Below are 15,513 nucleotides of genomic sequence, written 5' to 3' on the forward strand. Positions count from 1 at the left end.
GAAACGGATCAGAGACACTTTTATGCCATAGAGTTTGGACGTCAGTTAGTAACTCATTAAAAACTGCTTCTACATCAGACATGGGAATGTTATTGTACAAATTAATCAGAATTATTGATCGCTTGCTATCTATCTTAATATTAATGATTTGGAAAAAGGCGTTATCTAGCCTGGATTCAATTTTACTAAAATTGAAAGTGTTTGCAATATATGTACAGAGGCCTCCATTAAGTCCACCTGCTTTACTATCTCTTGCCTCAGTGCGTACGGTTCAATACCGGTTGATATGTAGTGGATTCCTAGCCCATGTCTCTTGGAGGCAGAGAATATCATAACTTGGGATGAAATCACACCAAATTGGATTTAGAGGCTTATTCATTTTTTGAGGATATACAATTGGTATTTAATGCGTTTGTGAAGCTATAATCTAGAGTCAATGGTGTGAGGAGTTGGCCAGTATATAATGTTCACTAATTAAAGTGGGCACCTTGCACTAGTTCAAATAGCCCTTAATGTGATTTAAGAGGTCAAAGACAAGCTTAGAAAGCTAGCTAAATGGTAGCCTTCAGGCTTAGTCTTGAAGGAATGTTAAGCAGCTTGGTTTACCAGAATGCAACCTTATTGTAGAACAACAAAGTAGTTATAAAAATATGTGTGTATTATTATAACACACCTTAAATATCTCACAGTATCTGCTACACACAGATAAACACAAAGCACATAATACTGTATCACAGAAACAATCGTAAGTAGCACTAATAGACAGTGGGCTCCAGGGGCAGACCAAACCATATACTAATATAGTGGTATAAGAACCATGACTCAAGTCAAGATAGTGTCTAGAGGTTGTAGAATCACTGAGACCCCAAGGAACCACCCAAGGTGAGTATGGAGGGACTCCATGAAGGAGGGGTACAGTGTGAGAACATGACCATGTGCTACGTACAATTCAATGGGGGAGTCACAGATGCTGTTTTAAAGTTTAAGGACCCTTCCCAGTGGATTATGAATAAACTCTTTAAAACATAGAAGGTTGGGGAGCCACGCCATCCGTAGATACCGAAGTACCAGAGTTACCTATCTCAGGAATGACGGGTACATAGGTCTGAAGTGGCATCGGAAACCACTGTCGATCTTAATGGGAGTGTGCAAAGAAATGCCACAGCTGGAAAGTAGAAAAGTGTCCGGTGGAATCCACAGATGGGTTCTTGATGGAAGGAACATGAAAGCAGAGGGGATAGTGTCTGGGTGGCTCAGGAATGACCAGGAGCCCAGTAGACGAATGCCCACCGATGTTGGGTGCCTCAGATGTGAAGATGGAGACCATGGCTCTGCAGCCACGGGGACAAGTAGAAACTTTGAGGACAACCAAGAGCCAGATACGAGCTGTCCGCAAAGGGTGTTTAGTGCTGAGGGGTAGGTATCAGGCAGGAGCACCAGCAAGCCTTGGCAGTGGCAACCCACAAAGAAGGTCAAGGAAGGTTATTGTCTGGCCCAGCAAGGACCAGGAGACTCACCACAGCAAGAGGAGTCAGAGCAGGCCTTGAGAAACCAAGGGAGCCCAAGAAAAGCAGTATTGTTCCTCAAATGGACCCACAGGCCAAAGGCAAAGTAGTTGCGGGGGGACCTCTAGTAGTTTCCCAAATTTTGTACTGAAGTCCTTTGTAAGAAATGTGAGCAGAGATTAGGGCTATCAATACCTCAATGCACTTGTTCAGGAACTGCCCACAAGCAAATGTACTTGCAAAGGTACATGATACACAGGGGTTCAATTTATGCAGACCCAAGAAGGGATAATGGCCTCAAACTTGGTGACATGGCAGCTTGACCTCATGAAACATAGGAAACATGAAACATAGGAACCCACCTCCTGTGTTGCTGGAGCCTTCAGAGTCTGCAGGAGCTCAGGATCAGCCGACTTGTCAGTTGTTTTATGGTGCCTGGGAATGCAGGGGGGTGATTCCTTTCCCCCAAGGGAGATAACATCAGTTGTGCTTGATGCTCTACAGGTCCTGCATGGAGTATGTAAAGAGCACAGGCTCATACTGGGCGTTGGACTGAGAGGGGAGAAAGGGGGTCCCAATCAAAGTCCAGTGATGTCCAGTGTCCTGACGGTCGAAGGTCAGTGGTTTCTTGATAAGAATCTTGTCCACATCGAATCTAGGGTCCTACAGTAAGATAGGCCCTTAAGTACCCGTGGGAGAGGGTTGGGCAGATTCAGGGGACCCTCCCAGAGGAAGGTCAGGACAGTGGGGAGGATACTCCCTTGTCCTTTGTCCAGTTTCATCCCAGAGCAGGAGCCAATGGCTCCCAGGACTGGTTTGACTTGGACTATGTACAGGGACACACATTTGCCCATTGTGCAGTCTTTCTGGCACTTTGGAAGTACACCCACCCAGCCCCAATACACTAAATCCTGTCTGGGAGGTGGTCACACTGCCCTGTGACAGGATGCCTGTTGTCTTGCCTTCCCCTCTTCGAACTAGGCTCAGCAGCAAAAGAGCAGTCATGTGTCTCTGGTCGGAAGCAACCATTTTGTGCTGTCCGGGATGAGAAGGCTGGTATGAGGAAGGCCAAGGACACCACAAAACTCACTTCAGAAAGGTGGAATCATACCTCCACACTGGTTACTGGTGTGGAGGTATGATTCCAAGGTGTTTGATACCAAACACAACATGTTTTGTTGCAGCTGTTTTTGAGATAGCATTTTACACAAGCATATAATGCACCTCTACCTATATGTCTGGCTGCGTCACCGACAACTCAGAAGAATGCTCTCCGAAGGCTGCAGAGCGGCTCTGCTCATGTAGGGGCACCCTCTCACAAAAAACCCAGCACCCTGCCTTCAGGATTGTCATGGCCTGCCAGAGGGGTGACTGATAGGTTTTTAAGTTTATAGATATAGTAAACCTATATATTTTGTAAGTGTAGCAAGCAAGCTCACCCAGGCTGCACTTGCATGCTTGTAGTTCCATTTTGAATGGCCTCGCATGTGTGGCATAACACATGCCTCAGCCCATGTGATGCCTCTGGGGTACCAATGCCCTGGGTACATGTGTACCATATACTCGGGACTGATAAGGGCACTCCAGTATCCAATCTGGAGTGTCCCTAAGTACATGGCATAACATTTTAGGGAGAAAGTAGATAATGGGGGTTCCTGATTAGCAGGATCCCAGTCAGACTAGTTAAAAACAGTGTAACAACAAGCAAAAAGTGGGGGTAACCATGAGAAGTAGATCTTACTTTCCTACCACAGTAACCAAATTGAGTCTCCATATAATAAATAAACAGAAGGAGACAGAAAAGCTTGATCTAATCTAAGATGATGACATACATTATACCACAAAGCTTTGTATTAAATATCAGAAGAATGGATGAATGAATGAGAGATTCTTCTACAGCATATAGATATTTTAAGAGTGACCCAGCGCATTGGGCAACTAGACGTGGAAAAGAAGCAAGGAACAACTGGAATTCTACAATCCCTAAAGTTTGAATGAAAACGCTTTAAATTCTTTCATGAATTGTGTTTCCTCTGTAATGGTCCTCAGATGTCAAGGCATCTGATTCCTCATGCTGGCCAGCTTGACTGTAAAAGAGGGAAATTCCTCAGCGCTGCTTTTTTAAATTTGAAGACTGTAAGTACACCAGCACTACTGGAATGCACGGACCTCCCTGGTCTGTGTTGCTTGATCCTCTCATGTTGGTACCTAGTCCTATGTTGTGAAGGGCTTGAGGTGTCAATGTCAGAGCCTTGTACGTGATGCATTGCTGGGTCTGAAACCAGTTTCTCCTGCAGCTGAGATACTGATGTGTGCTTAGGAATTTTGTAGAGTAGGTGGACGGCCAAGTTGAGAATTACTTGTAAACACTGGACCAAATATTCAGGAGGACCCAAGTACAGAACACTGGCATAGTCCGGCCTGGAGAAAATCAGTGCCCTGAACATAGTGGCTTGTACATCATGAGGAAGAAAAATTTGAAACTTCCTCAGCATGCCACAATTCAAAAAGCATGATTTCACAGCTGCTGACACCTGAGCACTGAAAGATAGATGAAAGTTAAACATAAAATGGAGAATCCTGCTCACCACAGTTGAAGGGGGTAGGAGTCACTGACAGGCCATGCTCCTTCCCACACTGGCAGGGGATTCAACCCAAACAGTAGGATTTGAGTTTTGTCTGCAACATCTAATTCCCAAAAGCAAACTGATGCCAGATTGTTTATGGTAGAAATATATGGCATTTGCATTGTCTTAAGGTTCATAAACCAGAGATTGGTCCAGAGAAATGTGTTGTACAAAGTGGGGAGCACAGGCCAAATGGCTGGCCATCTTGAATATGATCATCTTCCCATTTCATAACATGTGTCAATCAACAATTAAAAACATGTTAACCATGTTGTATCTCTTTACTTTTAGTGAAACATGGAATGAGAAGGAATGCATGTTGAAAAGAAAAGTCAAAAGAGTTCTCAAACATGATGTCACGAGCAGTAACCCACTGTCTCCCGTCATCCTCCCCCAGGCTGACTGTCTGCTTTTGGCACACTGTTTGGAGCACTTTGTCACAGACAAGAAGTCCTTCTGCGAAGCTCTGAAAAATATCTCCTCGCTGTTAAAGACTGGAGGTCATCTAATAATGAGTGCAATGCTGGAAGCAACATTTTACATGTGCGGTGACTTCAAGTTTCCTATTTTCTACATGAATGAGGATTTTCTGAAGGATGCCCTCATTGAGGCTGGTTATGACATCCAGGAAGAGTACATTTATCTTCGGAAAACAGAAAGTTTGTATGATGTCACAGATTATAAATATTTTGTTGTTTTAAAAGCACATAAAACAAGATAAATCTACTCTTCAAATAAAAAAGAGAAAACATTTTGGAGGCAAACTGGTGGAAAAGTGGATTAGATGTGCATTATATTCCTTCTTTTACACTTACCATGATGTATTTGGTCCTTTCTTTAAATTATAGTCAGATGTTGGTAACAAATGTTACATCAACCCGAGCATGCATGAGTTGTAGTAGTAGTGATTAGTTGATGCATAAATGTGAGTACATGTAGTAGTAGTGAGTAATTTATGCATAAATGTGAGTAATAATAGTGAGCAGTTGGTTCATACATGCAAGTAATTGTAGCAGTAGTGAGTTGTTGATGCATAAATGTGAGTAGTTGTAATAGTAGTGTGCAATTGACGCGTACATGTCAGTAGTTGTAGTCGTAGTGAGTAGTTGATGCATTAAAGTATTTGTAGTAGCAATAAGTAGTTGATGCATAAATCCAGTCAATAAACAGCAATGTCATACTACTTCCTGGGTATGTCATTCTTTTTGAAAACTCCTTACTTTGAATGCTTTGTTTTTAGTTATAAAACTGAAAATCTTGATCCTCCATATGAGAACCAAAGCCATAAACCAGAGGCCTTCCTTAAATAGTCCAATGTACAGGATAGATGAATCAGTAGTCCATTCGTTCATTCATTATAAACAGTTTTCGATCTTTTTTTGTTCAGATCATAAAAGTTGATAAAACAGGGCAATAAAATCACAACCAACTACAATTCTTTTCATAGACAAGCCCCCCTTGATCAGGTTTACAATGGATTTCCATATGAAACACATTAAATGGAAATTACTAGGTATATGGTTCTATAAATATATATTTTTTTAAAGAGTAATAAAAACAGTGAACAACGGGTTCGGGAGTGATTTAAAAAAATATAATGCAACCCGGCATTGACGGAATTTGTGTCTTTTTAGAGTTGGTACAATAAACTTCTTTCTTTCCTGAGTATACACGCTATAAATCAATACCAAATGCAAATCGTTTTGGGGTGAAATAGAATCACAAGGTAAACCAGAGTGCCTAAATCTGTTACCTGGATACTCCAACATCAACCGGATCATATTTAGGCGAAATCTCAGTAGGATAAACTTGTGATTTGAGAATGGGACCTCTGCTAAATATGAACACTCACCCTCCTCTATTGGGGGTGTTAGTTGATACAACCAAACCATCTGCGTACCATAGGTCTTCTCTCTACTTTCATATTGGGCCCTCAGATTATAAATCTCAGTCAACCTCAGCTTGGGAAGTTCCAGCATGTCATTGGTACCTTAAAAAGATTGAACAAGCCTAAGGCACTAAATTCCTGCTCAACATAGCTTAACCATCCACTCCTGCTGTTTTTCTCCATTTTGAGTAGGTCTGTAATAATCCTTTGGTTAAGGGAGACTATGCCCCTAGGCCAAATCGACAGCCACAACATGGGTGGTGCCAGGCGAATTGAGTCTGTAACATAAGACAGGCCCGATTATATAGGAGATATAATTTGAGTACGATTGTGGAAGGGAGATTAGAGATGACAAAAATTTGTTTTCAACTAACTGTAGTGGCTCAATTGGGGCCATGCCTGATACTCCTGCCATTTCTCTTCCTTCCACTAACTGTGTCCAAGATTGATTCTTGTCAAAAAGTACTCCTAAATATGAAAATGAATTAACCTTATTTTTTTTTATGTCCATATGGAAGTGTGGTACCTTATCTTTTTTCCCTGCCCCTGCAATTAGTATAAATGACTTCGCTTGGTTAACTTTTAGGTCCAGCGTACTCATAAAAGTCGTATATGCTGTTAGCATACATTGGAGACCCACGCCAGTTCTGGAAAGGAGTAAGGCATGGTTGGCGCATGCCAAAATAGGAAGTAGATGGGAATCAAGTATGGAAACATCCATGGATGCGCCCACCAGTGAATCCTCCATCACCATTTGTATAAATAGAAAATAGAAATGGTGCGAGGATGCAGGCTTGCCTTACCCATCTTAAGAACCTAAAGGGGCGGGTACGCTCCCCATTCCTCCCATGTCATCAGATGCGGAGGCATCATAATACAGTTGGCGAATGAAGTCAATAGTCCATATTTATTATTTATTTATTTATTGAAGAGTCTTGTATAGTGCTGACCCGACCGAAGGTATCAGTGTGCTTTATTGCATTTATCACAATGCAATCGGACACACATTATTTCAATAAACAGCAGTGTCTTGTGTTGAATTCTTTTAAGGCCTGGAGGGGAGCATAGGAGCCAATTAACAGGGAATAACAGCAATACAAAAGCGCCCCCCTAGGAATTATTTTGCGATTATTTTTAACTTACAATGAGTCACAAATCAGTGATCTAATGTTCATCAATGCATGGAATTATTATATTATTTATTGTAGTTATTTAAAAACAACATGGTAACAACAATACTACTGTAATCATAAACCTATTTCCAAGTAGTATATAACACCTTTAGCTTATAGTATGGAAAATCAAAGTACCATACATGAATGAACTTTCAACACATAATACAAGTGATTTCAAAATGATACATAGATTCAAATGTGAATCAAACGGTGTTGAGCGTCGACGTTTCGATCCACTGTAGGTTTGCACAATCCACCGGACCATCATCAGGACGAAAACGTTGCACATTTATATCTAAAAATATTAAATATATCCACAATCAATATCTTTCATATCCCTGCAAAACAGGTATCGTCTACTCACCCCAAAGGAAAATAATATTAACCAGGGTGTGAACCAGCATCATGCAACAAAGTGCACCCATATAAACAGAGGACCAAAGTGTGAGAATAGTTCTCATAAATGAAATAATGAAAAAACCAATATTATTCATTTATGAGCACTATTCTTACACTTTGGTCCTCTGTTTATATGGGTGCACTTTGTTGATTATTGATTGTGGATATATTTACTATTCATATAAGCATCAGATGAAGCAAAAAGAGATCTTGTCACCGAGCATTCTCTGGCGTGGCCCCAAAGATATGGAACTCTCTTCCACCAGTGCGCACAATCTCCTCAACGACTGCTTTCAAACTGGAAACCAATAGATTCCTAATGGACAAATTCCTACCTTAAGCTGGGCTAAGTACATTGACTCGAAATCATTAATCCTACAACCACTGTTTCATCATGTGATGCTGCTCCTCCTTACCTTACGGCATTGTGTGCCCCCCTCGTAGTTGTTTTTTGTGTTACTCTCCTTTGTGTCATTTGTCTGTGAATCATGCGATTATTCTTGGTGTGTATTCTTACTTGATATTGTTATTTATTTATTTATTTATATGCTTCTATAGCGCAGGAATCGACCCCAGGAGGGGTATCTCCACGCTTGTGATCTTCCAAGATGCCAGATCAAAATCATAATCATAGAGTGCCCTAGATCTTACGCAGCCGGAAACAGGTGTGTCTTCAGGGATTTCCTGAAAGCATAAAAGTTAGTGATTTGTCTCAAGATAAGGGGCAGAGTGTTCCACAGAATAGGGCCCTTGTAAGACAGGGCACAAACCCCTTGTCTTGCCTTCTTGATACGAGGACCCTGAAGCAATAATTGGTTGCTAGAGCTTAGCGAGCGGGTCGGAATATACAGCTGAAATAGTTCAGCCAGATATTTAGGGCCAGATCCATAGAGACATCTATGGATTACACAACACACTTTAAACTCAATCCACTGGCTATTGGGTGGTTGACCTACCTTCCACCCTTTTGTAAAGGGCTCTGATAACCTTCGGGTTCTTTTTCGCGCTATACAAAACTTTACAAATAAAAAAAGAAAAGAAAAGATTAAAAAATTCAAATAATTTGGGGGTGAAAGTGAAGAAAAAAGAGAACAGTTTACCAGAAAATCAATCTAGGCCAGGTGTCTTAGCTTTTTTTTAGGGATTAAATGGCATCTATGATCTCTTGAAGTGTTATGTCAGCTTCTAATCTGGAAGCCAAGGCATATGCTCTCCTATTATTGAATAATCTCGAAAAATGGGTAGAAGAGAGAAACATAATACCCATGCACCAGACTGGCTTCAGGTCAACAATGGACAACGTCTTGGCGCTAGCACATCTTTCTGCCCAGGTAACGTTGAAGAACCACCCTCCACTCTTTTGTTGCTTCGTGGACTATAGTACTGCCTTCGATAAAGTAGTCAGAAAATGATTATGGTGGAAATTAGAAAAGTGGGGCATTCCACCAAATCTTTTGAAGGCAATAAGGTCATTACACGAGGACACCTGGGTGAGGGTCAAAACAAGTGCCCGTACAGTCTCCCCCAAAATAAGCACAGAGAATGGGCTGAAGCAATGGTGCGTGCTGGCCCCCACCCTCTTCAACTTATATACGGCGGACCTGGGAGAGGCACTAAAAGGAGCCAGTCTATTAGCCCCAAGATTAGGAAGTGTGAGGCTTCCCGTTCTACAGTATGCCGACGATACAGTCATATTGGATCATACGAAGGTGGGACTACAAAGAGCATTAAATGCACTAAATAGCTTTAACATCGCAAACAACTTGATAGTTAATCAAGGACAAACCAAGGTCATCATTTTTGGGTCCTACCGACGGAAAAAGAACGTACAGTGGCAACTGGGAAACAATCTAATTAACTCGGTGGCTTCATACAATTACTTAGGGGTCTGGATTACGGAACGGGCCAAGGCGAATGTACATATAAACCAGCAGAGCTCTAAAGCCAACAAGGTTACCCACTTATTAAGACAACTAAGACAGAATTTGATTAGCCCATCCGCCATCCCTATCCTGATAGCTCTAAGAGCAAAGCTCATTCCAGCAATTAGCTACGGTCATCTAGCCTTCCCCGGGAAATTGGACACTCTCCTCAATTCAGCCCAAGCCAAGGCAAGAAAAACTAGGCTAAGACTGGAGCTTGGCCTAGCAAGGCCAGACCTGATCTGCCAGGGGGGGATTATAAAGTTATATCTAAGAACATTAAGGGCTCCGGCTAATTCCTTAAAAAAATCACTTGAGATCTATCTTCGAGTGGCCAGGCTCGGAATGGCACACTAGGCTGGAAATTGCAATCAGAGTATTGAAGATCGAGGAAGCAAGGCAGGACATCCCCCTGAACACTTGGAAGAAAGCTATCAATAAACAAGTGCGTGAAATCTCCTTTGACCTCGACTATAAAATTCTACGCCGAAGTCCTCACCGGGACTCATTAAATAACTCATACATGGCAGGAACATCACAACCCTACCTAAGTGAGGCCCTCACAACACAGACCCGAAGCAAAATTTTAAACTTGAGGCTAACCATGCTGGGGATAGTTGATTTCAGTCCTGCAGTCCCGAAGAGGGAAATCCATAACTTGCAGACTGTGCACCTATAAGAAGGAATCCTGGTTGCACCTTCTCTGTTGCTGTCCTAAGCTTAACAATGAACGCCGGCGACTGTTGCGCCCGATTTGCCTCAGTAAGAGTATAAAGTCTTGCAGCGGAGCATCAGCCTTGTGTCTGTCAACCACTAACACAATGATCTTGGCGAGACTGGCGAAATGTATTCACCAAATCAGGTTAGCCCTAAAAGCCGCCAATGACAGTAGAACAACCCAGGGGAAGCCCACGGCAAGCACTGTGGACCAACGCGGATGGGATCCCTCTACGCAGTATCATTGACAGTGCCCCACTTGCATGCCCCCCCTAAAGAAAGAAACGTCCCTAGTAAGATACTTAGTGTGCCATTGAGGACAGCTGAACCGCCTACCAACATAGACTAACTCCAAGGCACACAAGTTGGGGAATGGCTAATTACGCGGGACTCAGACAGTGGAGCAGAATCTTTCATGCAGGCAAAGAAGTCTGTAATCACAGTCTTGTTTTTAGTTTTGCTTTTAATTTTAGCCTTTTATGTACTTACTCCTTTTATATACAAGAATCGCTTTTTTATTTTTTGCTGCTTTTACTGTAATGATTTTAATTAATTATACAGTCAATAAAAATTGAAAATTGAAAATAATCATACCTCTTGATGAGAGGGGGCATCTTGTGAGTAAAGCCTGGTGATCTGTGATGACAGTAAATCATTTTCCGTAGGGGAATACATGAAGATGATCTCAGGCCCATACCAAAGCCAGACTTTCCTTCTCCTGCTGAGAATAGGTACTTTCTGTCTCAGACAGACTCTTAATGGCATATTCCACAATGTGTTTCTGAGCATTCAGATGGACATTGTGTTGAGCAAGGATTGCCTCTAGCCCTACCATGCTTGCCTGAACAATAATTTCAGTATTTAACTTGGATCAAAGTATGTCATTTCAATTGCATTTTTAATTGCATGCTTAATGTCTCTAAAACTCCTGTCACATTCTGGAGACCATTGAAATGGTATATTTTGCTTTGTCAAGTCTCTTAATTGGGTATTCACTTTAGCAAAGTTGAGAATGTATTTTGAGCACAAACTGCCCATGCCTAGAGAAATCATAGTATGGTAACATCTTGGGGGGGGTGGGGCAAGTGGAGGATAGTGCCTGTACCTTGTCTCGGTCTCAAATCATTCCAACATCTGAGGATAAGTACCCCAAAAACTTGTGTTTGATTTTGTGGAACATTCAGAGGGAGGCCAGCATCAACAAGTAACTGGAAAACTTGGCTAAGGGCTTTGTCATGTTCTTATTGCATTCTCCCAAAAAACAGTGTGTCACCACTGCAGTTAACAAAATGTGCAAGAGATCAGGTAACTCAGCGAATACCATCCTTAAATATCTCAGCAGCACATTGTAATAAACACGCCACGCTGGTATGATGTAAACCAAGTAGGTTTATTCACAGGTTGGTTAACAGGTAGTAAAATTCATGTAGGTGGTAAATCACAGCCCCACCAGGAGCAGCCTGCTAGCTGCTCAGCCCCTCTCACCAACTGTCACACCTCATCCAGTCACCGAGGCATTCTACACAAGATCCACTCACCAACATTCCATACAGAGTAGACACACACAGGCTGAGCAGCTAGAGTGAAGAAACATAGGGAAAGAAACATCATGTGAGAATACTACACAAATATACAGCAAAACTCAGTCTCTTATATCGGAACAACCCAACATGAGTCAAAAAAGTTCTCCTCCAGTTCAAGTTGATGGCATGCTTTATTTGGGTTGAGAAGGAAAACACCTTGGCTCTGTTCAATTGTATGATAATGTCTGCTATGTGTGGACCAGGGTGTCTCTCCCTTTCAATGGCTTTGTTTTTCTGGTGAATATCAATGCAGATGCACCCTGCCCCACTACTGTCCTTTTTTGGTACTACTCGTATGGTTGAAACCCATGTCGTGGGCCTGTGGAAAATTCAATGAAGTCATGCTTTTAAATCACTTTGAACAATCTAATTACAGGATCTAGTAAATGGAAAGCAACTCTACTGTGTCGCTGACCAACAGGGCCCTTGTCTTCATTGATATAAAGCTGTACTTTCTTGAGTTTTTGCTGGCCATGAAACAGTGATGGGAATCGGCTTTTGATCTCAAACTGAGCATTGAGGTTGTAGTTAACGAATATATACCCCATGTCATCCGGGGTGGCAAAACTGAGCAAACAGGCACTAAAGAAAGTCCCTTGTCGAACATGAATGGTGGCTTGCACTGACATCTTTTTGTTCTGCATTGTCATTGTGAACAACTGTTGGCTTTGTAGTGATTCCGAAGTGGCCCAGGGGTGTACCTCTGTGCCTGATGGAGTGAGGTGAGGCACAGTGATAAGCTGTTGAACTTTTCCACAAGAATAATATTAATCGATGACCCACTGTCTATGGTAAAAGCCTCTGGGTGATTGTTCACTTTCAATGTGATTATGGGGCAGCGTCCAAATCATGCTTGTCGCTTTGTTTGGTGAGATTTATTTGAACTGTGATCTTCTTCACAAGGCAGCCAACCCCACATGCTCATGCCGTCCTTCAGTAGACAGCATCAGCACACACCCATCTTCTTCACTGGTACTCAATAGTGACGTTGACGAGCCCTTGTACAATGAGCTTGACCACAATTGATTTTGCCTGGTTTCCATTTGTAGGAGCTCAAATAGCTTTTTGGTTCTGTGTGCATAGTGAGAGCATTTCTGAAATGTTATCTGTTCTCCATCTTTTCTTTCCATCACAATAAACTTGATTTTTTATCTCGGCACACATTTATGAAAAAAAAAATTCCCATAAGCTTTTCAGACATGCCTGATGGCTGGAAATTCACCTTCATGGGGGAAATCAATCCACATCGGAAAGCATCATTTTGATTTGTTTAAAGATGTTGACTTATGTGCATCTTATTTTTCATTGTGATAAAGTATGGGCAAATTTGGTGGATTCACGGTCCGCAAATTCGCGTGAAATGGCAAAAAAAACACGAGTTTGCAGATTTTCCCGCAAACTCCTGGATTTTTTTGCCATTTTGTGACATGTGTGTCTGTAACTTTGCCACCGCTCCAAAAGGAGCTGAGGTCCCTCGAGTGAGCTGTCCATCATAGTGAGGAAAGGGCGGTAAGACGTTGCAAACCCTAGTGTGTGTGTGCCGGGGCCAAACGGGTGGGGCTTCCATGCGAGTTCACATGCCTCTTGTTTATAAAGGGTCAGAGACCAATCAGAGCAGCAGATGAGAAAAAAACAGCCTCCTGGTCACAGGAAGGACATGGGGATTGCGCTCGAGAAACTGGTGGATGCAAAGACCTCCATCAAGGATTAATTCCAATTGGCAGTAGATATTGGGAGGAAGTACACCTGCCTAGCCTTGACCGTGCTCACTAGTTGTTTGGGCGCCAAGATCCCTCGAGTGAGCTGTCCATCAAAGTGAGGAAAGGGCGGGAAAACATTGCATACCCTAGTGTGTGTGTTGGGGGGCCAAATGGGTGGGGCTTCCATGCGAGTTCACACGCCTCTTGTAAGGGTCAGAAACCGATCAGAGCAATAGATGAGAAGAAAGCAGCCTCCTGGTCAATCAATCAATCAATCAATCAATCAGTACATTTGTAGAGCGCGCTACTCACCCGTGAGGGTCTCAAGGCGCTAAAATGAGGGGTGCTGTCATTGCTCGAATAGCCATGTCTGGAGGTGCTTCCTGAAGGTGAGATGGTCCTGGGTCAGTCGAAGGTATGCGGGGAGTCACAGCAGTACACGGGGATTGCGCTCGAGAAACTCGTGGATGCAAAGACCTCCATCAAGGATTACATCCAATTGTAGGCGGTAGATATGGGGAGGAAGCACACCTGCCTAGCCTCGACCGTGCTCAATAGTTGTTTGGGCTGATTATAATGCGTGACTGAATTTGAGCTTCAACTCGGTCACCTGCTTTATTTATATCTGTAAGTGCTTCCTGTTGAGGTTTAATTTTTGTGACAGGAGCATCATGCCAGAATGAATCCTGCCTGCATATATTTATCCACGAAAATGCTACCCTCTACTGCAAAAAAATGCAACAAAAAAAAAAATCTGCCCGCAAGCGGATTTTCGGCAATTTCGCGCGATTCGCGGAGCGAGCGGAACGGATTTTGCGCCCACCCTTAATTGTGATTGCTTTTGATAGCCAGTGCTGATTCATTGTTAGCTGATCCTTCTTCAATGTCAGCAGCTTGTCGATCGGCTTATTCTTTTCTCTCACAGCCATCAGCATTTTCTCGATGCTTTGTTTTCAATCAACATCCGTCTTATGAACAAATTTGAAAGACAGTCATTGATAACTCTGAGGCGCTTGTAGGTGAAATCACATAATTTGCAATGTTTAATGAGTGTACCAAGCCTCTCAACAAACTCGTCCATTGTTTCACAACCTATCGTCATGCTTGGTTGAAGATTTTACTTTCATATTCAACATTCGGCATTGGGTTGAACTTGGCCCCCAACGTTTCTTTTTACCTTTTGATATGACTTTGCAGCAGTCTGTGAAACCTCTTTCCCTCTAGCACCTGTAAGGTATTTCAATCCATGAGGGCCACCTGGTGCCAATTTTCTGCTTCTTAGAAGTGTCAAAGTGTGGTGGTGGCTTCAGGAGCACAGCTGATTTGTATTTCATGCTCCCTTAATCTACCATTGAGCGAATGTGCTGTTAAGACAGCTTTCACTGTACCCTGGCTCCTGCAACTTCTTCAAGCATAGCCCTTGTGCCTGAACGTGTGCTACCATACCTGATCTGAGGTCATAGGATGCTTTATTTGTCTTTGACAGTGAGTACAATTTTTGTTTCTAGTACCTGGTTGTCTCTGGCATTATTTTTCCTTTTTGTTTGAGCAATTGTTTTGTTTTTCAGTTGTAGTGCAGCGTCTCCATTGACCGCTTCACCAGAGGATTTTGCATGCATTTTGAATGTGCTCATCTGCAAGGTGTTCAGTTTCTTCATTAGCTGTGTATGGGCTGAGCAGGCTTTGACTCCACATGTGCCAGTTGCAGACTGCTTTGCATTGATTTGGGGCACACATGGCATGAACAAGCAGTTTGCCGAACTGTTGCAAGTTCTAAGGGAGAGCAGCCTTGCTTTCTTCATGGCACATATACCCTACTCATCTCCAGATTTAACATCTTCCACTGCCCTGTGGTATGAAGATGAATTACGCCACACTAGAGCAGTAGGTAAACACATCTTTATTCCACAGCATACAGTTACATACTGCACATTATCTCATACTCAACATTACCCCACCCTAACAAATTCTTGCATATTATGTAGTTCCTGTTAAGA

General features: G+C 42.5%; 1 protein-coding gene across 1 annotated transcript in view; it reads left to right on the forward strand.

Annotated features, from left to right (window-relative positions):
- The window catches only part of LOC144752248 (nicotinamide N-methyltransferase-like), a 166,023-nt gene extending 160,716 nt beyond the window's left edge, over positions 1–5,307 (forward strand). Inside the window, exon 3 of the mRNA XM_078640254.1 lies at positions 4,424–5,307. Coding sequence (XP_078496380.1) covers positions 4,424–4,853 — 430 coding nt within the window. The 3' untranslated portion in view covers positions 4,854–5,307. The remainder of the gene's footprint in view (positions 1–4,423) is intronic.
- Positions 5,308–15,513: the final 10,206 nt, after the last annotated feature.

Source organism: Lissotriton helveticus, chromosome 4_2, assembly GCF_964261635.1.
Source record: "Lissotriton helveticus chromosome 4_2, aLisHel1.1, whole genome shotgun sequence".
Taxonomy (NCBI): domain Eukaryota; kingdom Metazoa; phylum Chordata; class Amphibia; order Caudata; family Salamandridae; genus Lissotriton; species Lissotriton helveticus.